Here is a 27,972-nt window from a genome sequence, read left to right on the forward strand (position 1 = left end):
CTGAGTCAACCTGGAGCTGGTGAGATTTGAACTGCCGAACTGCAGCTAGCAATCGGCTGAAGTAGTAATACCGTGTTTTCCCGAAAATAAGACCCTGTCTTATATTTTTTTTGAACCCTGAAATAAGCACTGCAAGAAAACAATCAAGTTCAAAGAGCACTAAGGTCCCCTTGTTTCAATCCTGAGCTACAAATATTCTCCTTTATTAGATATTGTTATGGCTACAAATTGGAACAGAATAACAGAGTTGGAAGGGACCTTGGAGGTCCTCTAGTTCAATCCCCTGCTCAAGCAGGAGGTACCCTGTACCATTTTAGAGAAATGTCTGCTTTCTCTGAACAAACAATTCAAAATTGAAAAAAAAAAGTGATTAGCTTCTCTCCCTCTGTGCATGTTTAAAATTCAGAAAAGTAAAAAAAAGCTAAGAACTGGTCGATAGTTGATATTAAAATGTGAAGTATACTACTTCAAACCTACTTGGTCCATTTGGCTTTCCATTCTCACTTGCCCAAAATCTTTTGGAGTGCTCAATCATATTAAAATAAATATTTTCTTTCTTTCTTTCTTTCTTTCTTTCTTTCTTTCTTTCTTTCTTTCTTTCTTTCTTTCTTTCTTTCTTCTTCTTCTTCTTCTTCTTCTTCTTCTTCTTCTTCTTCTTCTTCTTCTTCTTCTTCTTCTTCTTCTTCTTCTTCTTCTTCTTCTTCTCCTTCTTCTCCTCCTCCTCCTCCTCATTGAGTAGGCAATCATATTAAAGTGAATTATTTATTTTTATTTATTTATCTCTCTCTCCTTTTTTTTTCTTACTCTTCCTCCCCTCCTCCCCCCTCCTCCTTCCATTCTCACTTTCCCAAAGCCTTTTGGAGTGGACAATCATATTAAAGTGAATATTTCCCTCCTTCCTTCCTTCCTTCCTTCCTTCCTTCCTTCCTTACTCTTTCTTTCTTTCTTTCTTTCTTTCTTTCTTTCTTCCTTTCTCCTCCCATCCTCCTCCTCCTCCTCCTCCTCCTCCTCCTCCTCCTCCTCCTCCTCCTCCTCCTCCTCCTCCCATTCTCACTTGCCCAAAATCTTATGGAGTGGACAATCATATTAAAGTGAATATTTCCTTCCTTCCTTCCTTCCTTCCTTCCTTCCTTCCTTCCTTCCTTCCTTCCTTCCTTCCTTCCTTCCTTATCCCACTCTCTTTTTCCTCCTCCTCCTCCTCCTCCTCCTCCTCCCATTCTCACTTGCCCAAAATCTTATGGAGTGGACAATCATATTAAAGTGAATATTTCCTTCCTTCCTTCCTTCCTTCCTTCCTTCCTTCCTTCCTTCCTTCCTTCCTTCCTTCCTTCCTTCCTTCCTTATCCCACTCTCTTTTTCCTCCTCCTCCTCCTCCTCTTTTACCACTTCAGATGCCAAGGGAGATACCAAGTTCTGATTCTTGCTTTTTTTGGCAGCCTCAACCATTGTTAATTTAAGTGGTTGTTGTGTGTCATTGAAAGTGAATAATGTAATAAATCAAATCAAATCAAATCATTACCAAAGCCCTAAATTACTATCCTGGAATGAATAGATAGCTGAAGTTTCTACATATCAAAACATCAATAATAATCCGAGATATCAGGTAAAGAGATTATAGATTATACATTGAGGAAAATATTTTTATGTCTGCTCATTTTTTTGAGGTGGGGGGGACGACATTCCCCAATTGCTTATAGGTAGAACAATTCATGGAGGTAACATATTCATGTTTGTTTCAAGCGTTCCTGTGAAAAATGACCTTCAGTTCTACTCTTCATTATGCAGGGAATTGTGCATATCTCAAAGACAACATTTTGACATCTTATTTGGCAATTGTTAAGAAGCTGTCAGATCTAAACCAAAGCATGTCATCTGAATATCAAGGATGTCATATTTAGTGATTATACCTCCCTATCTCTCTCTCCCTCTCTTTCTGGCCTCCTGTGTTCTGATTTCGAAGCAGGAAATGCCTTCTTAAGGCACGATGCTATTGCTTCTGTCTGCCTTTTATCATCAACTTTTAAAGTTTAAGCAAATGATAAAAAACGAAGATGAATCCTCACAAGCCAAGCTTTCTTTCTGTTGCGTATGGTTTCCTTGGGAACAACCTGGAAGCGGTTTGACATTGATTTTTTTTTTCCCCCTGGGGAAAAAACCCTGACTAAATAAGTCACAACCTGTTTAACCTTTTCTGATCAGCCAAGTACATCTACGTTTCTGATGGGGAAAAAAGGAAAAAGAATGAGGGCATTTCTAATTTGCAGGATTTTATCTACGAAGAATCTTATACTGCATTTTTCGGAGTATAAGAAGCACTTTCCTCCCCTTAAAAAAGGTGAAAAAGAGAGGGATAGAGAAAGAAGGAAGGGAAGAGGAGAGGTGGAAAGGTAAGGGAAGTAAGTGTAGGAGAGAAGGTTAGAGGGAGGGAGTGGAGGAGGAGAAGGGAAAGGGAAGTAGAGAAGGAGGAGAAGAAGAGAGGAAGAAAGTAGGTATGAAGGAGGGAGAGAGAGGCATGTAAGGAGAGGAAGAGATTGCTGTGAAAAGGAAAGAGAGGAAAGACAACCTCGAAAATATGTTAAGAATAAAAATTAAAATAGTTAAATAAAAATAGAATGAAAGGGAGTAAATATGAATAAGAATGAAGAAATTAGAAAATGAAGAGCGAAAATAGATGTGATCTAATGAAATATGCAAAGAAATATTAGGAAAGGAATAAAAAAAACTATGGGGGAAAAGAAGAAACATTCTGGCTAAAATTGTAATTATGAAAAAAATATTTGAATATTTTGAAATGTTTATGATAAGAAAATGTTAATACTCTGTTCATGAATTGTGCTTGTCTGGAAGGGGGGGAAATTAAAAAAATAATAAAAACTTGTATTAAAAAAAAAAAGGTGAAAATCTGGGTGTGTCTTATATGCCAAATGTTGATCGGGCGATGGAAGAGGCAAGACTCAGTGCTAGCAGTAACAACAGCTCTTTATTAGTAGATCGGTACAGACCAGCAACTGGCTCATCTGACTGACTGCCCTTTTATAGGGAGCAGTCAGATGGGTCAGCCAATGAGGTTTGAGTGTTTTCCCGCTGGATTGGCGGACCGGAGTAAAGCCTATGCTCACTCTATTTCAATAGGCAACACCAAACGTAGCCAAAAACACAATGCATGGAGGAGTTGATGGTCTATTGCAGGAGTCTGCAAACTTGGCTCTTTTAAGACTTGTGGACTTCAGCTCCCAGAGTTCCTCAGCCAGCTTTGCTGGGAGTTGAAGTCCACAAGTCTTAAAAGAGACTTCTGGGGTCTCTAGCAATCCCTGCAGCCTGGAACAGCTGATTGGGGGGTATTCCAGGAGGCGATCCACCCGCCAATCAGCTGCTTGTGCTGAATCAGGCTACAATAATGTGCTGAAGCTTACTGTTCACTATTTGCTGCAAGGACTGACAGAGTTTACAGCAGCAATCACATCCAGAAAGCACACACAAGTAACTGATTCAGTAGGCTTCAATAATTTCTCTTTATATATAATATAACACATGAAGTAAATATACAATACCAAAAGCAGTATTTCCAACGTGGTAGTAAATACAAGCAAAACACAAGCAGAGGAGAGGAGTTTCAGTTTCAGTTTCAGTTTCAGTTTCAGTTTCAGAGATCAGCACAGCATGCCGCTTTAGAACAGCTGAGTTAAGCCATGCCCAGGCTCCTTGCTGTCTCCTTCCTTGTTGCTTACACAGCAAATACTGTTTCGGTTTCCAAACGGCCCTCAAATCTCTCACACACTGACAGGACACTAGCCAGATGAATACCGATTGATGCTGGTAGGCAGAGGCAGAATTATTTTTCCTTGTTTTCCTCCCAAAAAACTAAGGTGTGTCTTATACTCTGGAGCATCTTATACTTCAAAAAATACGGTAGTTTCTCCAATTCCCTGACTGTGCTTTGACAAGATTTGACAATGATTTTCCACTTTCTTGTGTTTTTGTTCAGGGTATATGCCTCACATAATCAATTTTCCTATTCTTCTTCTTCTTTTTATTTTTAGAAGATCTTGCGGTGGAACAGACACTATCACAACTTTCTAAAGACCTGCAGGTATTTCTCAACAGCTAACATTGGGAAGTAGTGTTAACGTCAGATACAAAAATACAATAAGCTGTATCCTATTAGTTTTAACAGAAACTTTACAAGGGTTTATTTTTAGAGTGGTCAAATTTATTTCCATTCATTTTAGCCTACCTTTATTCATTCCTGTTTTGTTTTCTGTTTCAACATAAAAAAGATGTTGAGATTTCAGAAAGAGTGCGGAGAAGAGCAACAGAAAAGATTAGGGGGCTGGAGGCTGAATCATAGGAAGGATGGTTACAGGAATTGGGTGTGTCTAGTTTAGTGAAAAGAAGAATTGGGGGTGACATAATAGCAGTGTTCTACAAAGATGAGGGAATCAAATTATTTTCCAAAGACCAAAAGGCAAGACAAGAAGCAATGGGTGGAAACTAATCAAGGAGAGAAGCAACTTAGAACTAAGGAGAAATTTCCTGACAGTTAGAATAATTAATTAGTGGAACAACTTGCCTGCAGAAGTTGTGAATGCTCCAACACTGGAAATTTTTAAGAAATGTTGGATAGCCATTTGTCTGAAATAGTGTAGGGTTTCCTGCCTGGGCAGGGGGTTGGACTAGAAGACCTCCAAGGTCCCTTCCAACTCTGTTATTATGTTTATGTTTAGTGAAAAGAAGAATTAGGGGTGACATAATAGCAGTGTTCCAATATTTGAGGGGCTCCTACAAAGATAAAGGAATCAAATTATTTTCCAAAGACCAAAAGGCAAGACAAGAAACAATGGATGGAAACTAACCAAGCTAGCAGGAATAGCCAATGCTCCGGAAGATAGGCTTAAGATACAGCAGGTTCTCGACAGACTTGAACATTGGGTGCTATCTAACAAAATTAAATTCAATAGTGAAAAAAGTAAGGTTCTACACTTAGGCCAAAAAAACAAAATGCACAGATACCGGATATGTGGTACCTTGCTCAATAGTAGTAACTGTGAGAGGGATCTTGGAGTCCTAGTGGACAACCATTTAAATATGAGCCAGTAGTGTGCAGCAGCTGCCAAAAAAGCCAACACAGTTCTAGGCTACATAAACAGAGGGATAGAATCAAGATCATGTGAAGTGTTAATACCATTTTATAATGCCTTGGTAAGGCCACACTTGGAATATTGAATTCAGTTTTGGTCGTCACAATGTAAAAAGGATGTTGAGACTCTAGAAAGAGTGCAGAGAAGACAGTGAAGATGATTAGGGGACTGGAAGGTAAACATATGATGAACGATTGCAGAAACGGGATATGTCTAGTTTAATGAAAAGAAGGACTAGGGATGACATGATAGCAGTGTTCCAATGTCTCATGGGCTGCCACAAAGAAGAGCGAGTCAAGCTATTCTCCAAAGCACTTGAGGACATGACAAGAAGAAATGGGTAGAAAGTCAGAAGTCCTTCAGAAGTTGTAAATGCTCCAACACTGGAAGTTTTTAAGAAGAGATTAGAGAGCCATTTGTCTGAAGTGGTGTAGGGTTTCCTGCCTAAGCAGGGGGTTGTACTAGAAGACCTCCAAGGTCCCATCCAACTGTGTTATTCTATTCTAACCAAGGAGAGGAGCAACCTAGAACTAAGGAGAAATTTCCTAACGAGGCGAGCAATCAACCAATGGAACAGACATTTCTTCCAGACATTGTGGGTGCTCAATCACTGAAGAGAGCCATTGACCAGGATGGTATAGGATCTCCTGTTTGAGCAGGGAGTTTGATTAGAGGATCTCCAAGGTTCCCTTCCAATTCCGTTATTCTGAAAGTTTGCAAATTCCTGGGAAAGAACATTATGTTAGAATGTGGGAAGTTTGAATCTATTCTGAGGACCCAGATTGTTGGGGGGGGCAATAAGTTGACTTTATAAAATTACAAATAGAATGAGACTATTGCCTTATACACTGTAAGCCGCCCTGAGTCTTCAGAGAAGGGCGGGATATAAATGTAAATTAAAAAAAAAAAATTCTACAGCAATTTGACCCTGAACCTTAAGTCACTTTTCTGTTGTTGTAGCTACAGGCCTTGTGAACAACCATGGAGGAAGGGTGGAGATGTTGAATAGCACATTTCTTTCCCACCTTCCATAAATATTTTGCACCTGCCATGCCACTTAATTCACTCCATTAATCAGCAAGGCAATATTTTGGCTCGTGGCTGATTTTTCCCACAAATCCGAGAGCTGAACAAGGTCAGAATTATATGAACAATTCATTCTAAAAGAAATTTACAAAAGAAGAAATGTAGAAGCCAGGAAGTTTTCTATTATTCTTAGGACCCAATTTTGATAGTGTGACCAACTTGGAAAGGTATTCTATAAAACATTTACAAAAGAAGAAATATAGAAGCCAGGAAGTTTTCTATTGTTCTTAGGACCCAATTTTGATAGTGTGACCAACTTGGAAAGGTATTCTATAACATCTACGGTAGGCTTTAAATTTGGTGATGAGGGTGAAGATGATTGTTCATTCTTATTTTGTATTCTTACTTTTCATTCTTATATTGTGATCATCATCATCATCATCATCATCACCATCGTCTTCATCGTCGTCATCATCATTTTGTATAGGATTTTGTATTACATGAGTCTGTGCTGAGTATTCACCTACAAACATTACTCAAATATTTTATCTCGGTATAGTACCTTAATAGTTTTTCTCTCTCCTTGACGAGGGAGGACTAAAGTTGAATAGATATTGTAATTTCCTATATTGAAATTATATAATGTGTTGTACTGAATTTTAAATAGAATATTCTCGAAAGATCTTATGTAAGAAAGACTTGGGGGGAAAATTATATGGTTATAGAAGCTATAAGGGAGATATTCTCTGAATTGGATTGGATTTTTATGCATTAGCTGGTTTTAAATACTTTAGGATTAATCTGTTCTATTGACTTATATATTTTATTACTGTTAATTGTTAATTTTTTTGAAGGATTTTGGTTATGTAAGGAGGAAGTCAGAGCTAGAGAGGGAAAATTGGTATAATAGTTTTGGGGGAAAATAATTTTCAGCATGTTTGTTTTATTTTTAACTATACCTTGTGTTTGTTCCGGGAAGTCAGGGCGGGAGGGGGGAGTGGGTTTGTGAAGGGAGGGGGGCCGGGAGGAAAGGGGGAAAAAATTTTGTAAAACTTTTTGAATAAAAAAAAAATAGTTTTTCTCTCTTAAAAATTAAAAGAAAGCAAAATACAGGTTTAGATTTATCCTTCATTCTATGAGCTTCACAGGTGTATTTTGCAGAATAAGCAAGTCTCTCTGATTTCTACGTCCAGGTGTGATCCAGCTAATTAGGGATCACAAAATGTTTTTAATGACACAACAGTAGCAAGGACAAATATATAGCTGTGATGACATTAGTGCTTCCCAGTGGTGGTTTCAGCCGGTTTTATCCGATTTGGGCAAACCAGTAGCAGTGGCTATGGGAGGCTCTGCCCACCTGCCTGGACATCATCACATCCCATTTTAGTTGAGTTGAGTTGAGTTGAGTTGAGTAGTTTAGTTTATATTTATTTTTTATTTTATTTATTTATTTATTTAGTCAAACACAACAATATATATATATATATATAAGTATAAACATGAACTAACCACACAAAATGAATACAACCAAAGGGAACATTAGGACAGGGATGGTAGGCACGCTGGTGCTCTTATGCACGCCCCTAACAGACCTCTTAGGAATGGGGTGAGGTCAATAGCAGATAGTCTATGGTTCAAGTTTTTTCAGATCCTGAAGATGAAACTGAAATACTTTGGCCACCTAATGAGAAAGAAGGACTCACTGGAGAAGAGCCTAATGCTGGGAAAGATTGAGGGCAAAAGAAGAAGGGGACGACAGAGAACGAGGTGGCTGGACGGAGTCACTGAAGCAGGAGGCATGAGTTTAAATGGACTCCAGAGGATGGTAGAGGACAGGAAGGCCTGGAGGAATGTTGTCCATGGGGTTGCGATGGGTCGGACACGACTTCGCAACTAACAACAACAAAAGTTTTGGGGATTTTGGGATGAGACCACAGAGTCAGGTAGTGCATTCCAGGCATTAACAAGTCTGTTACTGAAGTCATATTTTCTACAATCAAGATTGGAGCGGTTCACTTTAAGTTTGAATCTAATATATTATACAGAGAAATTACCTTATGTACAATCATGCTTTATATTACAGAATAATGCATTGCCATCTAGTGGTTAATTTGTACATGGTACAATTGCCTGCACTGAAATGTCCAGAAATAAAGATTTGATGGGCTACCAATATTCAGATATTGTTCTTAGAGTGGCCATGCAATTCATTTATGGGAAACAATATTTTAGCTGACAATAGTTGACAAATGAGTGGTTTTTCCCCCCCTCCTGGACAAAAAGAAAAGTAGCAAGAATGAAGCAAAAGCCAAAGAGAGATTAATTAGTCAAGGGTACCTGGGGAGACATTAGGAAGAATTTTGTTCGAAAGGATGAGAAAATGGTGACAATAAGCCACATTTTGAAAGGATAGTGTGATTTGCCACAAAGAAGAGGGAGTCAAGCTATTCTCCATAGCACCTGAGGGCAGGACAAGAAGCAATGGGTGGAAACTAATCAAGGAGAGAAGCAACTTAGAACTAAGGAGAAATTCCCTGACAGTGAGAACAATTAATCAGTGGAACAACTTGCCTGCAGAACTTGTGAATGCGCCAACACTGGAAGTTTTTAAGAAGAGATTGGACAACAATTTGTCTGAAATGGTATAGGGCAGTGATGGCTAATCTTTTTGCCATCGCGTGCCAAAAGCGGGGAGAGTGCGGGGGGGAGGTCGTGGGTGCGCATGCCCACACCCATAATTCTACAGCTATGTTTTCCTCCCACGCTAGGCTCTGGAGCCTGGGGCGAACAAAAAACAGGCCTTCCCCACCCCCCCCCAGGCCCTCCGGAAGCAGGAAACAGTCTGTTTCCCTACTTCTGGGTGGCCCAGAAGGCCTGAAAATCTGCTGGCCGGCGCACACATGCACGCCGGACCTGAGCTTGCGTGCCCACCGATATGGCTCTATGTGCCACCTGTGGCACGCATGCCATAGGTTTGCCATAACGTGTAGAGGGTTTCCTGCCTAAGCAGGGGGTTGGACTAGAAAACATCCAAAGTCCCTTTCATCTCTTCTCTTCTCTTCTCTTCTCTTCTCCTCTCCTCTCCTCTCCTCTCCTCTCCTATCCTATCCTATCCTATCCTATTCTATTCTATTCACAGCTCTTCAGAACAAAATGAATGAGAAATGAATGAATGTGGGAAAAACTGTACAGTTATTGATTCTGAGAAAAGGGATTGATTAAAGGAATAAGATTCAGTTATGAACTGTTCTGCATAAATATGGCATTAAATATTCGCTGGACATATGTGGCTAAAAGTGTGGCTAAAAGAAATAAAATGCTTAACGAATAGTAGAATACGGAGCCAGATGTCAGAACAGAATTATAATGTCCTCTGATCATTGTATGTTTTAATGGAGAAACAGAACAAAAGCTTCTGGAGATACTAGAAGACTTTTACAAATACAAATCTGTTTGTTCTGTCCTACTGTTATGTGCAAACAATGTTGTGTTTTCAGCCAAGTACTCAGGAGCTTTGGATTAGTCTTAATTTAAATGAAGCAGGGAATTGTATGAAGCTGAAAATTCAGACACCAAGGCAGTTTGGGCTGTCAGAGAAAACAGAGTGAAAAGCTGCATGCATGTGGCAAAAAAATAAGGTAAGAAGATAAAGTTATGTTCTTAGCAAACAGAGTAGTAGATGGAGAAATTTAATGATTTATTTTTGTTTATTTTATTTTGTCACACAGTATAGTATATGTCACACAAGCATAAGCATGAAATAATTATACAATATATAAGCATATATATGAGTATGAGTATGTAATGTAATAGTATGTAATATTAATTGGATATAAAGAAAGGAAACAATAGGACAGGAACGGTAGGCACGTTTGTGCTCTTATGCACGCCCCTTACAGACCTCTTAGGAATGGGGTGAGATCAATGGTAGACAGTTTTTGGTTGAAGCTTTTGGGATTTTGGGATATGTATGTAAATAGAATAGAATAGAATTTTATTGGCCAAGTGTGATTGGACACACAAGGAATTTGTCTTGGTGCATATGCTCTCAGTGTACATAAAAGAAAAGATACGTTCATCAAGGTACAACATTTACAACACAATTGATGATCAATATATCAATATAAATCATAAGGATTGCCAGCAACAAGTTATAGTCATACAGTCATAAGTGGAAAGAGATTGGTGATGGGAACTATGAAATGATTAATAGTAGTGCAGATTCAGTAAATAGTCTGACAAATATGATATGTAAATCTGTTTCAAGGAATGTCTGTTGATCAAAAGAATAAAAAACACTGTGATTAAGTATGTGTCTCTGCTTGCTTTGGGAAGTCCCATCTGTCAGCGTTCCAGAAAAAAACCCCGAACTCCAAGTAAAAATTCTGAAGCAAACATCTTTCAAAGTTCTATTAGGATAGGTAAACTGGCACATCTGGGAAAACCCAAATCTGAGAGGTCTGGATTTTCCCTCAATAAATCAAACCCCCCAAAACCATCCCCTCACTCCTCAGTTGATCACATGCTCCAATCACCATCTGTCCCACCTTGAGACAGCCCTCCGACCACTCCTCCTCCAGATGCAGGATTGGCCTGACCTTGACCGACAGGAAGAATACTATTATGTTTAAAGACAACCCCTCTACAAAATCTCCCCCATCCTACTTTCCCACACATGGGAAGGTGGCAGCATGGAAGCTTCCGGCCTAACATGGCTTCCAAAGCTGACACTATCTGGACATATCAGGGGAAACATAAAGGTATAAGTACTAAGAACAACGAACTTCAGAAGAGAGTATAGAAAGAAGATATTGAATCAAGGATAAAATAGATTGTAGATTAAATACAAAAGTGAATGACCAGCACGGAACAACAATATTAAAAGGGTTTGAGCATCTGAAGGATCAATTCACAAAATAAATACATGAAGCGGCACTAGAACTTCACATGCTCTTAACAGAGATATATAATCAAGATCATGTGAAGTTCTAGTATTGCTTTACAAAGTCTTGGAAGACCACACTTGGAATACTGCATACAGTTCTGTTCACCACAGCATAAAAAAATGTGTTGAGACTCTTGAAGGAGTGCAGAGAAGAGCAACAAACATGATTCAGAAGTTGTGGGTGCTCCATCACTCTTTGGAGGTTTTCTAGTACAGGGGTCTCCAACCTTGGCAACTTTAAGAGTTGTGGAGTTCAACTCCCAGAATCCTTCAGCCAGCAAAGCTGGCTGAGGAATTCTGGGAGTTGAAGTCCACAAGTCTTAAAGTTGCCAAGGTTGGAGAACCCTGTTCTAGTACAATCCCATGCTCAAGCAGGAGACCATTTCAGACAAGTAGCTGTCCAATCTCTTCTTAAAAACCTCCAGTGATGAAGCACCCACAACTTCTAAAGGCAAGCTTTAGGGCCTCTGGTGGCTCAGCAGACTAAGTCTGTCTGTTATTAACACAGCTGCTTGCAATTACTGCAAGTTCAAGTCCCACCAGGCCCAAGGTTGACTCAGCCTCCCATCCTTTATAAGGTAGGTAAAATGAGGACCCAGATTGTTGGGGGCAATAAAAGTTGACTTTGTATATAATATACAAATGGATGAAGACTATTGCTTAACACAGTGTAAGCCGCCCTGAGTCTTCGGAGAAGGGCGGGATATAAATTCAAATAAAAAATAAATAAAAAAGCTATTCCACTGGTTAATTGTCCTCACTGTTAAGAAGTTTCTCCTTAATTTCAGGTTTCTTCTCTCCTTGATGAGTATCAAACCATTGGTTTGCCCTACCCACTGGTAGTAAGGTGTTGTCTTACTAAGGTTTTATAAAATGGTACTAATACTTCATGTGATTTTGAGTCTATGCCTCTCTTTACACAACCAAGAACTGTATTAGCTTTTTTGGCTACTGACATACACTGTTGGCTCATATTAAGTGATTGTCCACTAGGACTCCGCGGTCCCTCTCATAGTTACTGTTTCTCAGCCACATTTCACCTAATCTGAACTTGTACCTTTGGTTTACCTGCTTAAGGGCAGGCAAACCTTGCTCTTCTCCACATTAAATTTCATTTTGTTGGACAGGGCCCATTGCTCAAGTCTGTCGAGATCCTTTTCAATCCTGAGCTTGTCGTGCCATTGTCACTAGCTGTTCTTGACATTGTCTTTCATCCTTCTAGATGCTGAGTAATTCAGAAAAGATAGCAGATCAGATCAGCAAAGACCTCGGGTGGCTCTGCTCCCACCTCCTAGCCGTGTGGACCCAATTTCTGGCAATTGTAACCCTACATCCTGACGTCACAACGTACCTTGTTCAAGAGCATCACACTCTAAGGGTAACCTTGCAGAACTCTGATATGCCCAACGTAGAAGAAGGAAGTGATATGAAATCAGGTTGAAGTTTTATGGTGTTAATTTTGAGGCTGTCATGGGATTGCTTTGTGATACAAAGTTGGGAGTCAATTTTCTTTAGGTGTCTTATAAAGCCTTGCTCTTTCTGTTATTGATAACTAAAATTTATTTATTTATTTATTTAATTTAATTTATATACCACCCTTCTCCCGAAGGACTCAGGGCAGTTTACAACCAGGGTAAAAAAACAACTCAGAAAAGTTAAAAAACATGTAAAAAACTACTTAAATTAAAAACTGAAGAAATAAAGACCCCAACAAAAACTTCATTAAGCCAGCCCTGCACGATAAAATAGAAAGGTCTTTAGCTCGCGGCGAAAGGTCCGGAGATCAGGCAGTTGACGTATCCTCGGAGGCAGCTCATTCCAGAGGGCAGGAGCCCCCACAGAGAAGGCTCTCCCCCTGGGGGTCGCCAGTCTACATTGTTTGACTGACGGCACCTTGAGGAGACCCTCTCTATGGGAGTGCATGGGTCGATGGGAGGCTATTGGTAGCAGCAGGCAGTCTCGTAAATAAACGTATAATATTATTATAAAATTATTTTTTTGATCAAATGCATTGTTTAACAGAAATTGTTCTGTTGTTTCAATGCCAACTGGAAAAAATTCAGTTGTGCAAAGTTTAAAGGAGTGACAATTTTCATCAAATTATAAATGACAGTATACATAGCAAACTAGATAACTATGCTGGATTTTGTATCACAGATCACTAGTCAAACACTTCCCAAGCGTTTAGGACTGCGTGATGTATCGGCGAATTATGCAAGCAGATCCCTGTTGTTGTTGTTGTTGTTATCTAAATAAGGGACAAAATGTTTATCCTTTGTAGCAGCTAGGTAGTTCATTTATTCAATATTGTTTTGAACTCAAGTCGGGTTAAAGGCTGATTCCATCAGAATAATGATAATATTATTAATTAATAATTAATAATAATAATAATAATTTATCTAACTTAGTTTCTTCATTCTTTTAATCAATAAAAAAGAGAGAGAGACAGGGATTCTTTTGTTTGCTCCTTTGATGGATTGGGGGACAGACAACATAACTTTCATGCAGAAATGGGAAAAAAAATTAGAAATTCTTTGGTTTCTCTATCAGCTCTATTTCTTGGCAAGCAGGTAAATAAAAATTAGGCAGAATATAGGAGAGTCATTAACCAGATGAGAACATGAGGAAGGTAGGAAGAGGATAGTGAGAAAAGGAAGGCTGATGTGTCTGGTTGACAGGAGGCGTCATGCCCCCCTCCCACCAGAAACATTAATGTGATCTGCACAGTTTTGAACAGAACAGAATAACAGAGTGGGAAGGGACCTTGGAGGTCTTTTAGTCCAACCATTTGTCTGAAATGGTTTAGGGCAGTGTTGGCGAACCTTTTTGGTGCCAAAATGGGAATGTGCGTGTGTGTGGGGGGGAGCACCCAAAACCAGAAGAGCAGTTCCCCAGAGCGTATGCTCTAGGAAGCTGAGAGTCTGGTTTCTGGTAGGCGCATGCGTGCCGGTTACCTGGTCTTAGGGTTCCATGCACACATGCATGAGTGAAGACCAGCTGGCCAGCGCGCATGCGCATGCCTGAAACCAGAACCTCAGCTTCCCCGTGCACGCATGCATGCTAGGGAGCTACTCTTCTATTTTCTGGTTCTCCTGTGTGCGTGAAGACCAGTTGGCTGGTGTGTATGTGCATGCCAGAACCAGTTCTGTCCCCTCCTGGCCTCAGCCATGCGAGCTGGCTAAACGAGCCAGTAATTGAGTTCACGGCTGCTATCAGTCCTGGCAGGGAATCTGCAGCTGCCTGCCAAAGTCTCCTTTATCTTGGGGTTGCCGGGCAACCAGGAAGTCAGCAATCCAGGCTGAATGTTCAGTTCAATTCTCCACAAGTCAAATAGTTCAGCTCAATTTTTGCTCGTCATGGAGCAGAAGAGCAGCCAGGGCTGCTTTTATATTCTGTGGGATGTGGCTCCGTGACTCAGCACTCTCTAGGCCTGTCCCACCCCTTCCTTTGTTGTAGCTGCCTCTCGTATCTCCGAAACCTGGGATCTAGCCAGGCCTGGTTGCCATCAGCCGGGTCTGGAGGCATGGCCTGGGGGGGAGAGTCAGGGGACAGAGGCCTCGTAATCTCCTCCACCTGGCCTGCCTCTGGCTCCTGGTGCTCCAGAGGTAAGTCCTGATGGCCCTTCCCCCTCACTCCCCGAGTCACTTTCTGGCAGGGTGCCCAGCTGGGGGGGCGCAGAAACAACAGAACCTGGAAGATCAATGGGCAATGGCTGGTGTTGTGACCCAGGCCCAAGTAGGTAGTAGGAAAAGCACTCAATGTAAAAACAAACAAACTATTCGAACAGCTGAGAATTACTTCATTCTCAGTGTAGTCCAATTAAATTAAAGCAAATTCCTCCCAACATAATTCCTCAGTCCTATCAGCAACCTTGGTCCAATTAGGCAAACTGCCAAAGGCCTTTCTTGGCAAAAGTTCAGAAGATGCTGATACAAAACAAATGCAACAAGACAAAGCTATCAATGTTGTTTTCTGGCAAAGAGCCGAAATGCCGTTGCTGGTCTTTTAAGCCTTATGGGAGGGGCCAATCATCTCTTGCCCTACTCCCGAGTTGTCCTCTTTGCTTGAGCTGCTCTTGCCTTCTGGCAGCTCTTCTCATGCATGCATTAGGAACAGGCTCCTCCTGTTCCTCTGCCTCACTACTGTCAGTTTCTGGAGGCTCTGGAGTCTGAACCTTACTCCCCGATGGCCCTGGCCCCACCTCAGCCTCCGATGCAGAGCCCTCATCCGGGCCTTCCCCAGCCTCCACTTCCAGAAACATGTGCCATAGGCTCGCCATCACTGGTTTAGCATTGGACAGCAGGTTTCCTGAGCAGTGGGTTTCCTGAGCAGTGGGTTTCCTGAGCAGGGAGTTGGAGTAGAAGAACTCCAAGGTCCCTTCCAACTCTGTTATTCTGTTATTTTGATCATTATAGAGTCTTGCATGAAAAGTGACAAGTACTGAAGGCATGCTACCTTGGAGGAAGTCTGCAAAGCTCCTCCTAAACTCTTTTTGAATTAGGAATAGCCCCAGCATTCATAGCTTATATTCACTGAACATCAATATGGCTAATGTGCTTTGGTGAATATCTAATCTTTAGTTTAAAAAAAGCATGATTTTGAGATTCACTTGTCCGAACAAAGAGAAAGAATCTTACAAAAATGAACAACAGTGCTTGACTCTGACTCTAGGTGGATTGGTTGCATGAGACAGGACAGCTTGCTTTGAAGATGACATGCATTGCTGTATATTTCTCCACTAGGTAAAGAGATTTTCAGAGGCCTTCTTTTATGCGGAGCATCAGAAATCTGCTGCCACAACTTTCCAGGAGAGCCTGTATGTAATTTTCAGTGTCTTCTTTCCATCTCACATCTCCTCCTCCTCCTCCTCCTCCTCCTCCTCCTCCTCCTCCTCCTCCTCCTCCTCCTCCTCCTCCTCCTCCTCCATCATATTAAATATGAATGTTTTTCAGGGTTCTGAAGGATGCCCTAATTAAATCATAAGCCTCAAGCCAAGCTTCAAAAGAAATCCAGTTATTTATTAGGAGCTTCATGCCGGCACATTCCCAAGTGAAGTCAGCTCAAACCCTACGTAATTTACGCCCCAATTATGACCCTTTCCCTCCCCTCCCCCCAGGGTGTGTCATCAATCACATTCGCCAACAGAGCAATTTCACAGGTTGTAGAGGTCACTCCTCTCTGGCTGCTATAGGTAACCCTGGGATACAGCCTTGAGAGAGATAAGCATGGAATGTGCATCTGTCTTTGGCTGCTGTGCCATTTCGCCTGTTTCCCATCCCCCCCCCAGCCTATGGCAACTCGAGAGCAGGTCAGGGATGCTTTGCGAGTTGACAATGTTCTTCATTTTTTTCTAAGGGAGAATTGGTGCAAAAGGAACAGAGAAAAGATCTTTTGTGCTCTCTGAGCTTGTTTGTTATCCTGCAGATGTTTCATTACCCAGTGATGATGTTACCTAGTTTGGACAATGAAATGTCTGCAAGAAAACAAGTAAGCTCAGAGAGCACCAAGGACTCCTCATTTCAACCCTGAGCTACAAATATTGTCCTTTACTGAAAGAGAGGAGGTCCTGGTGACTTAATTTTGGTTATGCATCTAGGGGAGAATAACTGGTTCAGGGTAAAGCTTCCACTGAACTTGTGACGTTCTCCTCTTTCCATCTTCACTTCATGGTTGAGGGCAAACAAGGGAAAGATGAGTGAGGAATGATGCCTTGTAGATCTGTTGGACAGATGGATCAAAGTAAGAGATGCTAAAGAGATTTGTATTTCTTTTCTCTACGGCTTTCCCTTGAGATACTCACCACCAAGCTCCACATTCTATAATATATGATTCATTGATTGTTTAATGGGAAATGGGAGAAATTTTTGGGAAAAAATTGCACCATGGGCTCTTCTCTTCTCTTCTCTTCTCTTCTCTTCTCTTCTCTTCTCTTCTCTTCTCTTCTCCTCTCCTCTCCTCTCCTCTCTTCTATTTTATTCTATTCTTTCATTCCATTCCATATTTTCTATTCTATTCTATTCTATTCTATTCTATTCTATGTGAAAAATCATTTTAATCCATATTTCATTCCCTCTCCAAAGATATTAATCATATCAAATAAGCAGCCCAAATGTTAGTTGCTATTGCTTTAAATTAAGCTATTGGTATCAGGTAAGAAGAAACAGGACCACACATTTAAGTTCTAGTCTCGTCTTATTGCTCATGCCTATACACACGAATCTGACCAACTAAAGTCAGCACTAAATTGGATAAGGGTCAGTGGAATTTGAGAAAGGTTGGACCATTTGTGGGAACATAATGTCTCTAGGTTGATTGTCTATGGAGATTCTCAGTCATCCAAGTCATGGTTGTCCCAAAGGTGCTTTTTCAAGAGGCAACTGGGCTTTCTTGTTTTTTTCTTTTGAAGATGTTTTGCTTCTCATCCAGGAAGCTCCTTTTGCTCTGACTGGATGTTGGAGAATGCAAGGATTTATAATCCTTGTAGACAGCTGGTCATTTGCACTCTTTCAGAAAGTCACTGAGGCCACTTGCAGGTTTATCTGTGTCATCAGGATCATCTGAGTGATGCAAATTGGTGTGGAGCCTTCTTGGGACTGTTGAAAGGACTGTCTTGTAGACTGGAGAGAGATAATGTTGTATCCCTACCCGTCCCCCCACTCTGTTGAGAAATATGGTATATGCAGTAAAATGCAGTGAGCCATGTGCAGATCTGTTCATTGGGGAAACAAAACAACCACTTCAAAAATGCATGGCATAACACAGGAGAACAAACCAGTCCATCTGCATTTAGGCAGTCCATCTGGATTTAGAAGACAAAGGACACTCTTTGAAAGCAGAGTCTCCTGTCCAAAATGTAGCAGTCCACATTTTGGACAGAGAGGACTTCTGGTTTGAGAGAGGGTTCACAGAGGCCATCTATGTCAAAATTGAACAGCCCTCTCTCAACAGAGGGATAGGGATATGACCAGTGGTGGGATTCAGCCAGTTTGCACCACTTCGGGAGAACCAGTTGTTAACTTTCTGAGCAGTTTGGTGAACTGGTTGTTGGAAGAAATCATTAGGGCAAAAAACCGGTTGTTAAATTATTTGAATCCCACCACTGGATATGACATCATCAGTCTACAACACAGTCCTAAATCATATGTATTCCATGGAGAAGATGGTAGAGCTTCCAGTGAAGGCGTGAAGTTCTCCTTTTTTCCCCATCTCATTACTTCATCCTCGTTACTCTTTACTCATTTCTTAACTCCCAATAGAACTGTCACTTTCAAAAAAACAATTAACCATGGGATTATTGAATACTAATTGGAAATTAATGGGTGAAGTGGGAAGTATCCCCCTCCCAAAATAGAAGAAAAAAAAATGAATGACGATGAAAAGCTACATTTTGATTTTCTCCGTCTCCTTTCCAACAGCATCCAGCATCACAGCCAAATTTCAACCGAAGTTCGATATTCTGAGTATTTGACCCGCATGCCACCTCTCCCTGTGGAATGCCTGGACATTGATGGCGACTGGAACACATTACCAATTATCTTTGAGGACCGATACGTTGATTTCCCTTATCAAGGTGGGCAGGGGTAGGAATTCCTTTTCATTTCTGGGAGACTTTTCAGCGTTAGCACAGAATGACCCCTTCTGACCTGTGCAATGCCGCAGTTATTTAAAAACTGCTATTTGTGAGATTGAATTGTCAAGCCACGTGCGCAAGGAAGCCAACTGTGTGTGTGATGGGAGAATCAGTCTGACAGTCAGAAAACATCATGAAAATCCTTTAATTTCACAACATATACCATTTTCCCCCGAAAATGAGACCTCCCCGGATAATAAGCCCAATTGGGCTTTTGAGCGCATGTGCTAAAACAAGCCTTCCCAAAAATAAGCACTCCCTGAAAATAAGCCAACTGTTCTTTCCTCCTTCACCTCCGTCCAAGTGATGGCTCAATTAGCCGGCACTATCAGCTCTGGCAGCAGAATAGCAAGCATCTGCCAAGAGCCTCCGTTATCTTCCACAATGCTAGTGAGTCACCCAGAAACAAACTTCAGCTCTTAATCAATCAGTGGATTTGCCTGTTATAAAGAGACACAGCAGCTCTCGCTGCCTTTTATATCCTGTGGGGTGTGGCTCCATGACTCAGCACTTCCTAGGCCTGCCCCACCCCTGCTTCTGTTGTTCCCTCGTCTCCTGCCTACGAAACCTAGGGTCCAAGCCTGATTGCCGTCAGCTGGGTCTGAAGGCATGGCCTGTGGGGGGGGGAAGAGTCAGGGGATGGAGGCCTCGTTATTTCTTCCACCTGGCCTGCTTCTGGCTTCTGGAGCTGAGCCAGGGAAGCCGGTGCTCCCGAGGTAAGTACTGACAGCCCTTCCCCCTCACTTTCCAAGTCACTTTCTGGCAGCAGGCCCGGCTCCAAGTCACTTTCTGGCAGGAGGGCCGGCTCAGGGGGAGCAGATACAACACCAACCCTGAAAATAAGCCGTCCCTGAAAATATTTAAACGCATGCTCAGCCAGTCCCCGCCATTTCCTTTGGTTAGGGTTAGGGAGACAGAGCTGGAAATCAGGTAAGACAGCAAGAGGAGCCCCGTCTTGCTCCATGCACCCCAAAATAATAAGACCTCCCTGAAAAGAAGGCCAAGTGCTTATTTCAGGGTTCAAAAAAAGATAAGACAGGGTCTTATTTTCGGGGAAACATGGTAGACAGATTTAACCATAGTTTCAGCTGGGAAAATGTGACCATCGTAGACCAGGCCTAATCCAAAAATGCCAGGGAATTTTTAGAAGCCTGGCACTCTGAAAAATCAGCCATCGATGGACACATAGACATTAACAAACATGTACAGACTATGCAAAAGAGACAGTCAACCTGTCGTGTCCCACTCCTCTGCTGACAGCTGGGTCATGGAAATCCGAATCAGGCGTGCCTCTGCAGCTCTGCCAAAGTCCTAGCAAAGTCCTCAGGGCAGGCAGGAGACCAGAAAGTGACTTCAGCAAGATATGTTTAGACTTTGCCTGACTCAGAGAATGCCAGAAAGCAGGTCCTTTATATAGGCCATGGGGTGTGACTCTATGACTCAGCACTTATCCAGGCCTGCCCCTCCCTTCCTTCTGTTGCCTCCGTCTATCAAGTCTTCTGACACGAGGGTCACTCCAGTCTGCAACTGTTGGCAATTGACCTCCCTCAGGCTCACATGCTGTGGAGGAGGGGGAGGGGTCTAGTTGCTCCGTTTGCCTGGGCATGGAGCCAGAGCTGGGGGCTGGAGATACTTCCTCCTCTTCAGCCTGTCTGGGCATGGAGCCAGAGCTGGGGGCTGGAGGTACTTCTTCCTCCTCAGCCTGTCTGGGCATGGAGCCAGGGCTGGGGCCGGGAGGCATACTAGGACATTCCTCCATGTTTGGAAGCAGATAAGAAGGCCCCGGCTGTGGTGAGATCGGACGAGACACAACACAACCAGCCCAAAAGAAAACAAAAAGATTTCAGCACCTCTCCACCAATAACCAGCAATCGGATCAGAATAGAATAGATTAATTCCAAGCTTAACTTCAGACCAACAATCAAGTAAACAATACCCCAATCAAGAAACTGCTAAAGAAGCCAACAGCAAACTGCCCAACCAAATAATCTCTAAAACCGCCTCCACCCACTCAGACAGATAAGAGGCCACCAGAATATAAACTGACAGCAAACCTCACTCCTTACTAGCACTGATGATGTTACCTAGTTTGGGTAGTGAAATGTCCATAAGAAAACAAGCAAGCTCAGAGAGCACCAAGGACCCCTCATTTCAGTCTTGAGCTATAAATATTATCCTTTACTGACGTGAGAGATGTGCTTGGTTCCACCTTTATATAGGGAATGTCAGGTTGCTTGATCTCTAATACCTTTCTCAACAAATGGAGCCAAGGATTGTTTCTATTTAGAGATTTAAATTCTGGGCAGTCTGATAGTTATCCAGAACTGAGAATTGTGCACCAAGATCCCTCAGTTCTATTCCCCCCCCCACGATCTTAACTGTCCCTCACTGCCCACCCCACTATAACCAATGAAATTCATATGAGATGTTTTCATAACGGTCAGTCCAGGTGCAACGTGGTATGAGGCTCCCTCCTTCCTCCAGCTGGGTGACCTTGAGGCAGCTTGTTCTGTTCTCCTTTGCCTCCGTTCGAGTGATGGCTTAATTAGCCGGCACTATCAGCCCTGGCAGCAGAAAGCGAACGTCTGCCAAGTTCTCTGATATCTCCCTCGACGCTGGTGAGTCACTTCAGCTCTTAGTTAATCAGTTGATTTGCCAGCTACGAAGAGACACAGCAGTGCTCACTGCCTTTATATCCTGTGGGGTGTGGCTCCATGACTCAGCACTTCCTAGGCCTGCCCCACCCCTGCTTCTGTCCAACCAAGCCTGGTTGCTATCAGCTGGGTCTGAAGGTGTGGCCTGGGGGGGGAAGAGTCAGGGAAGGAGGCCTCGTTATCTCTTCCACCTGGCCTGCTTCTGGCTCCTGGAGCTGAGCCAGGGAAGCCGGTGCTCCCGAGGTAAGTCCTGACGGCCCTTCCCCCTCACTTTCCAAGTCACTTTCTGGCAGCAGGCCCGGCTCCAAGTCACTTTCTGGCAGGAGGCCCGGCTCGGGGGGCACAGACACAACACAGCTTCTCAAGCAGGTGCAGTCTCTACTTTCACTTTCCCCAAGCATTCCGCTTTCCATCTCCCCCTCCCCGTCCCCACAGTTCATGGCAGTCTGTCACTGCCTAACAGTGAAGCACAGCAAGCATAAGGCGACAGCTGAAAGGGAAACTAGTGCATGATTGCAAAGGGAAAGCCCACCCAAAGGAAGCAAGGAACTTTTCAGTCATCCTAGAATTCCAGACATGGGACCATGAATTTTTGTCACAGGAAAGCAGATTCCAAGTTAATTCTGGGAAGAATTTTTTTTTTTAAGAGTGAATGATGCTCAACAGTGAAAGCAATTATCCACATCCTATTCCCCGGTTATGTTTATGGGGAGGCTATACAATCATCTGTCAGGGATGTTTTCTTTTTTATTCCTGCTCTACGATTCTGTGTGCAATTATGGAGGTTTTTTTTTGCGTGTGCAATTATGGTTTATGTGCAATTACATTGTTCCAATCAGGAAAAGAAGCAATATGCAGTTCAAAGTCAACAGGGCTTGGAATAGGATCTAGTTTCTTATGCCTGAGGTTTTTTATTTATTTATTTATGTCCCCTAAATTCCATTTAATTAAAGATAGTTCTACAAAGAGTGGGAAAAATGTCAAAGAGAGAGAATGTGAGAGAGAGAGAGAAAGAGACAGAGACACACACAGAGAGAATGAGAGAGAGAGAATAAGAGAGAGAGAGAGAATGAGAGGGGAGAGAAAGATAAAGAGACAGACAGAGAGAGAGAGAGAGAAAATGAGAGAGAGACACAAACACACACAGAGAGAATGAGAGAGAATAAGAGAGAGAGAGAGAGAGAATGAGAGAGAGAGAGAGAGAGAGAATCAGAGAGAAAGAATCAGAGAGAGAGAGACAGAGAGAGACACACACAGAGAGATAATGAGAATGAGAGAGAGAGAATAAGCGAGAGAGAGAGAATGAGAGGGGAGAGAAAGAGAAAGAGACAGACACACAGAGAGAGAGAGAGAGAGAGAGAGAGAAAATGAAAGAGAGAGAGAATGAGAGAGACACAAATACACAGAGAGAGAATGAGAGAGAATAAAAGAGAGAGAGAGAATGACAGAGAGAGAGAATCAGAGAGAAAGAATCAGAGAGAGAGACAGAGAGACACACAGAGAGATAATGAGAATGAGAGAGAGAGAATAAGCGAGAGAGAGAGAATGAGAGGGGAGAGAAAGAAAAAGAGACAGACACACACACACACACAGAGAGAGAGAGAGAAAATGAGAGAGAGAATGAGAGAGAGACACAAACACACAGAGAGAATGAGAGAGAATAAAAGAGAGAGAGAGAGAATGAGAGGGAGAGAGAGAGAGAAAGAGAAAGAAAGAAAGACACACACACACACACAAACACACACAGAATGAGAATGAGAGAGAGAATGAGAGACAGACACACAAAGAATGAGAGAGGGACAGACAGACAGAGAGAAAGAGACCGAGAGAGACCAAAAGACCGTGAGAGAGACCGAGAGAGGCTGAGAGAGCACTGTGTTGTAAAGGGACCAACAAGGTTCATGAACTAGAACTGCCTTCTTTGAAACTGTAGTGATCTGTAGTTTGGACCATAACTGTAATTCTTGCACAGCCACGCTTGCAAAACTCAACAGCCTGCAGTCTCTTTATTCACCGTGTATACCCCTGTGTATCCCAGGAACTCTTTCTGAAGCTGACCCTTTCCCTATTCTTCCCCAACCTTCCTTGAGTTGGTGAGAAACAATATAGGCATATATCCTCTGTCTGTGGCTGAGCTAAGCTGATCTAATTTGTGAGGAAGGGGTTCCCAAACATGCATCCACCTTTTAATTTGGGGAAAGTGCCTTTGGATGCACAACCCCTTGCTCATCTCCCATGGGGTAGGGATCTCCTTGGAACCTTTTACACCTCCTCGGAATGGTCTGATGGTCCCCAAAACATTGTGAATAAGACACAAGCAAAATTTCAAGGCTAATTGATCAAGTGGCTGAAATGAGTCTATCTCCTGAGTCCTGTTTCAGTGAGCACATGCAGATGTTTTAATTTTTTTTCCCCCAAGGAGAAACAGGACAAGTTAAAGAAGAGTTAACAGTATTTGCAGAGCACTGAAGAAGGCTCAGCATGTAGATAGGCCAAGGAAAAAGAAGCTAAAATGCAACTTGTACCAGTTCAAGCTTGCATGGCAGAGAGTTAGGGGAATTGTGAGTTGTAGTTTACAATTTTGTATGCCAACATATTAGAATAGAATAGAATAGAATAGAATAGAATAGAATAGAATAGAATAGAATAGAATAGAATTTTTTATTGGCCAAGTGTGATTGGACACACAAGGAATTTGTCTTGGTGCATATGCTCACAGTGTACATAAAAAGACAAGATACGTTCATCAAGGTACAACATTTACAACACAAATGATGGTCAATATATCAATATAAATCATAAGGATTGCCAGTTATTATATAAATAACATAGTTGGAAGGGACCTTGGAGGTCTTCTAGTCCAACCCCCTGCTTAGGCAGAAAACCCCACCCCACTTCAGACAAATGGTTATCCAACATCTTCTTAAAAACTTCCAGTGTTGGAGCATTCGCGACTTCTGGAAGCAGGTTGTTCCACTGATTCATTGTTCTTATCCTCAAGAAATTTCTCCTTAGTTCTAAGTTGCTTCTCTCCTTGATTAATTTCCACCCATTGCTTCTTGTCCTGCCCTCAGGGGATTTGGAGAATAGTTTGACTCCCTCTTCTTTGTGGCAGCCCCTGAGATATTGGAAGACTGCTATCATAGCACCCCTAGTCCGTCTTTTCATTAAATAGACATACCCAGTTCCTGCTGTTCTTCATATGTTTTAGCCTCCAGTCCCCTGGCAGTGAATGGCCCTTGCTGCTCTCTGAACTTGCTTGTTTTCTTGCAGATGTTTCATTACCAAACTAGATAACATTATAGTGCTAGTAGGAAGTGGGATTTGTTTTCAGTTTATTTTCTAGTAGTTTGCTCTGCCAGTGTTGGTGGGAATGGATATGGAGGTCTTTGGTTGGGCTGTTTACTGTTTGCTTGTTTGGAAGTTCCTTGATCACCATATTCTTTTCTTTTTGATTGATGGTCTGGTGTTAAACTTGGAGTTAATCTATGCTCATCTGGACATTGATTGCTGAAGTACATCTGGACATGGGAGTGTCACACCCAAAAATGACTACATTGAGGAAGGTGGTCATCTAAATCATAATGTCAGGGTTCCGAGTAATGCATCCATTGAAGGCAGAACTCCGAGGCAGGTAGATTCCTCAAAGAACATATTTATTGGATACATCATATTGGCACAGCCAGCGAAAACCAACTCTAACAGCTCCCGCAGTTCTCACCTAATTGAAAGAGTAAAAATCCCCCCTCCTAGGTGTCACCGATCACTTTGTCCAGTGAAGAGGGATGGCAGGGTCCTTTCCTCCTTCAACAGCCACCTGTTTAAATGACCATGATTCCCACAGGAAAAAATTTTTGTTTTGACTGTAGCTGGGCTATCTACTTCCTCCCTCCCTTCCCCATCTCAGGCTTCTTGGCTAGGCTGCACTAGATGGCTTCAGCCAGGTTTGCTTCAGAGTTGACACATACATTGATGTTCAGTTTTATAGTAATCTCATTTTTTTTTTTGTTTACATTTATACCCCGCCCTTCTCCGAAGACTCAGGGCGGCTTACAGTGTATAAGGCAATAGTCTCATTCTATTTGTATATTTTTTACAAAGTCAACTTATTGCCCCCCCAACAATCTGGGTCCTCATTTTACCTACCTTATAAAGGATGGAAGGCTGAGTCAACCTTGGGCCGGGCTCGAACCTGCAGTAATTGCAGGCTACTGTGTTCTTAATAACAGGCTTTTACCAGCGTGAGCTAAACCGGCCCTTAAATTTGGGTTTGGGGTTAGGATTTTCTTATGCTGGCATATCCTTGATGCCTCATGGTTCCATTTTTTCTTTCCTTTTCAGTTCAGGGCTTAGACATTTTGTCAAAATACATGATTTCTGCAGTGGACAATTCAAAAGTGGATCTTGACAGAAATGAAGAGCGTTCCTCAATCAACGATATTGCTTTAGCGAAGGGTGACTTCAGGAACAGCATCCCTTTCGTTATACATACGGATAGGATACATAGAAATTTGATGTTTCCTTTTGGCTATTCAAAAGGTGACTCCTGTACAGACAAGAATTTAAAGGCTCAGTCCATGACTCAGGTATATACAATGAATGGACATGTCCAGTCCTACATCACTCAGAAAGAGCTGGAGAGCAATGTCATCTCTAGCTTCCCTTCGGATCTCCTGAAAGATCCTTCAAAAAACTTTAAGGGACCGATGAGCTTTACAGAAAACAATAACAGGCGCGCCACAGAGGTGCCATATTTGGATATGGACCCAGTGTTTAAGACCTCTCACCAGAATCAATCGATGCTTGTTATGGATGCTCAGTATGACGCTGGCAATTATGTACCTCCTAAACATGTGGATGGGATTAGTTTGAGCCAAGCAGCTCAAAGAGATTGTTGTGACTCTACTCTTGCTTTGGACAAACCAATGTTCTCTGAGTCACCCGTAGATCAACATAGTGAAACTCAGAGGACCTTTGACGTAATTCATAATTTCAACTCCATTCCAACAACCCCAACAACAGCTGTTGAAGAGTCCAAGTCACACCTGAAGGAGCATAATGTGGAAAAGCACGAAGAGGTCTTGACCTCAGGGGTTATTAAGAGATCTTCATCCATAATTTCAGACTCGGGAATTGAAAGCGAACCCAGTTCGGTGGCCTGGTCTGACGCAAAGAGCAAAGCCTTGGAGTTGACCGGTGATCGAGAGAACCTTCACCAGCTAGTCAAAAGGCATGCAACCCACCGGAATTCCCTAGAAGGCGGACACACAGAAAGCAATACAAGTTTGCCTAATGGCATTCAAGCTTCCCTGACTTCTATTAGCTCCTTGCCTTATGAGGAAGAAGAAAGAGAAGTGGAGCCCAACAAGTTGACCAAATCAATCTCTGCTCCTCAGATCAGCAGTCCCGAGGAACCTGCGGAAGTCAGGGATATCTCCACACCCGATCAAAAGATCTCGGGTGGACAGTATGTGGAAATAGGAAATGCCAGAATGATCTCCGTGGGAAATATTTCGGCCTGCCAGGATGGAGGACCTCAGCTGCTCAGTGCTTTGATGAAACACCCCAAATCCGAGTGTAATACTGCTCACTTACAAGGAAGTGTTCATGGCTTTCCTGAGAACGACCGCCATTTGGAAGCCACAGGAGGTCCATTATCTCAAGTAGAATACCAGTTGCCAGAAGAGAGAAGAGAGAATGACTATTTAGAAACAGCCAATCATTATTTGGATACAAGCCGTTCTAATCTGGAGGTGTTTCACGAGGATGCAAACTCGAACCATGACCGCAATTTGTATGCTGCCTTCTCACACTGCGAGAACGAGATGATGGACTTTTGCTATACCCACCCAGGCTCGGCGGAGTTGGCTTACAAATTGAACTTCACCCAAGGGAACCCTGCTACTTCTCTAGTCAACAATGACAATGTAACCTGCGGTAGAGACGTCACGCATTTACAGAAAGTTGAGCTGGATGACCAATCTGAGTATGGATCATGCAAGGTTGAGCTGGAAAAAAAAGATCTCAAGATTGTTGCCAACAGTGCTGGGTTTCATTCTGTGGTGCCGGAGAGCTTGGTGCTCGAGAGTAAGAAGGCCCTGGAGATAGTCAATTTATCTGTTTCTTGCACGGCCACCTGTCTGCCCTTTTCTTCGGGTCTCAAAGAGACGCCTCCGCTGACGGTCTTGTCCTCCAAGCAGGTCACTTCTCCTATCACTCACCAACCAGTCGGGTCCTTTGGGGTCATCTCTTGCCAATCGAGTAAAATGGGGGAAGAAGACAATGAACAAATGCTCAAGTAAGGATTGACTTTTTTTGAAAAAAATGTTTTATAAAAGTATCGATATGCTAAGCATTTGCACAGTACAGATGCTAAGGTGGTAAAGACCAGAGGTGGTATTCACCAGGTTCTGACCAGTTCTGGAGAACTGGTAGTGGAAATTTTGAGTAGTTCGGAGAACTGGTAAATACCACCTCTGACTGGCCCCGCCCCATCTATTCTCTGCCTCCTGAGTCCCAGCTGATTTTTCAGTAACTTTACACTGGAGTGGGGTGGGAATGGAGATTTTACAGTATCCT

General features: G+C 42.4%; 1 protein-coding gene across 1 annotated transcript in view; it reads left to right on the forward strand.

The window, feature by feature from the left end:
• FAM135B (family with sequence similarity 135 member B) overlaps positions 1–27,972 on the forward strand; it is a 125,736-nt gene that overhangs the window by 79,549 nt on the left and 18,215 nt on the right. Inside the window, exons 8-12 of the mRNA XM_058176263.1 lie at positions 4,041–4,090; positions 12,332–12,487; positions 15,852–15,925; positions 18,525–18,679; positions 25,735–27,691. Of these exons, the coding sequence (XP_058032246.1) occupies positions 4,041–4,090; positions 12,332–12,487; positions 15,852–15,925; positions 18,525–18,679; positions 25,735–27,691 (2,392 nt within the window). The remainder of the gene's footprint in view (positions 1–4,040; positions 4,091–12,331; positions 12,488–15,851; positions 15,926–18,524; positions 18,680–25,734; positions 27,692–27,972) is intronic.

This window comes from Ahaetulla prasina, chromosome 3 (genome assembly GCF_028640845.1).
Source record: "Ahaetulla prasina isolate Xishuangbanna chromosome 3, ASM2864084v1, whole genome shotgun sequence".
Lineage (NCBI taxonomy): Eukaryota > Metazoa > Chordata > Lepidosauria > Squamata > Colubridae > Ahaetulla > Ahaetulla prasina.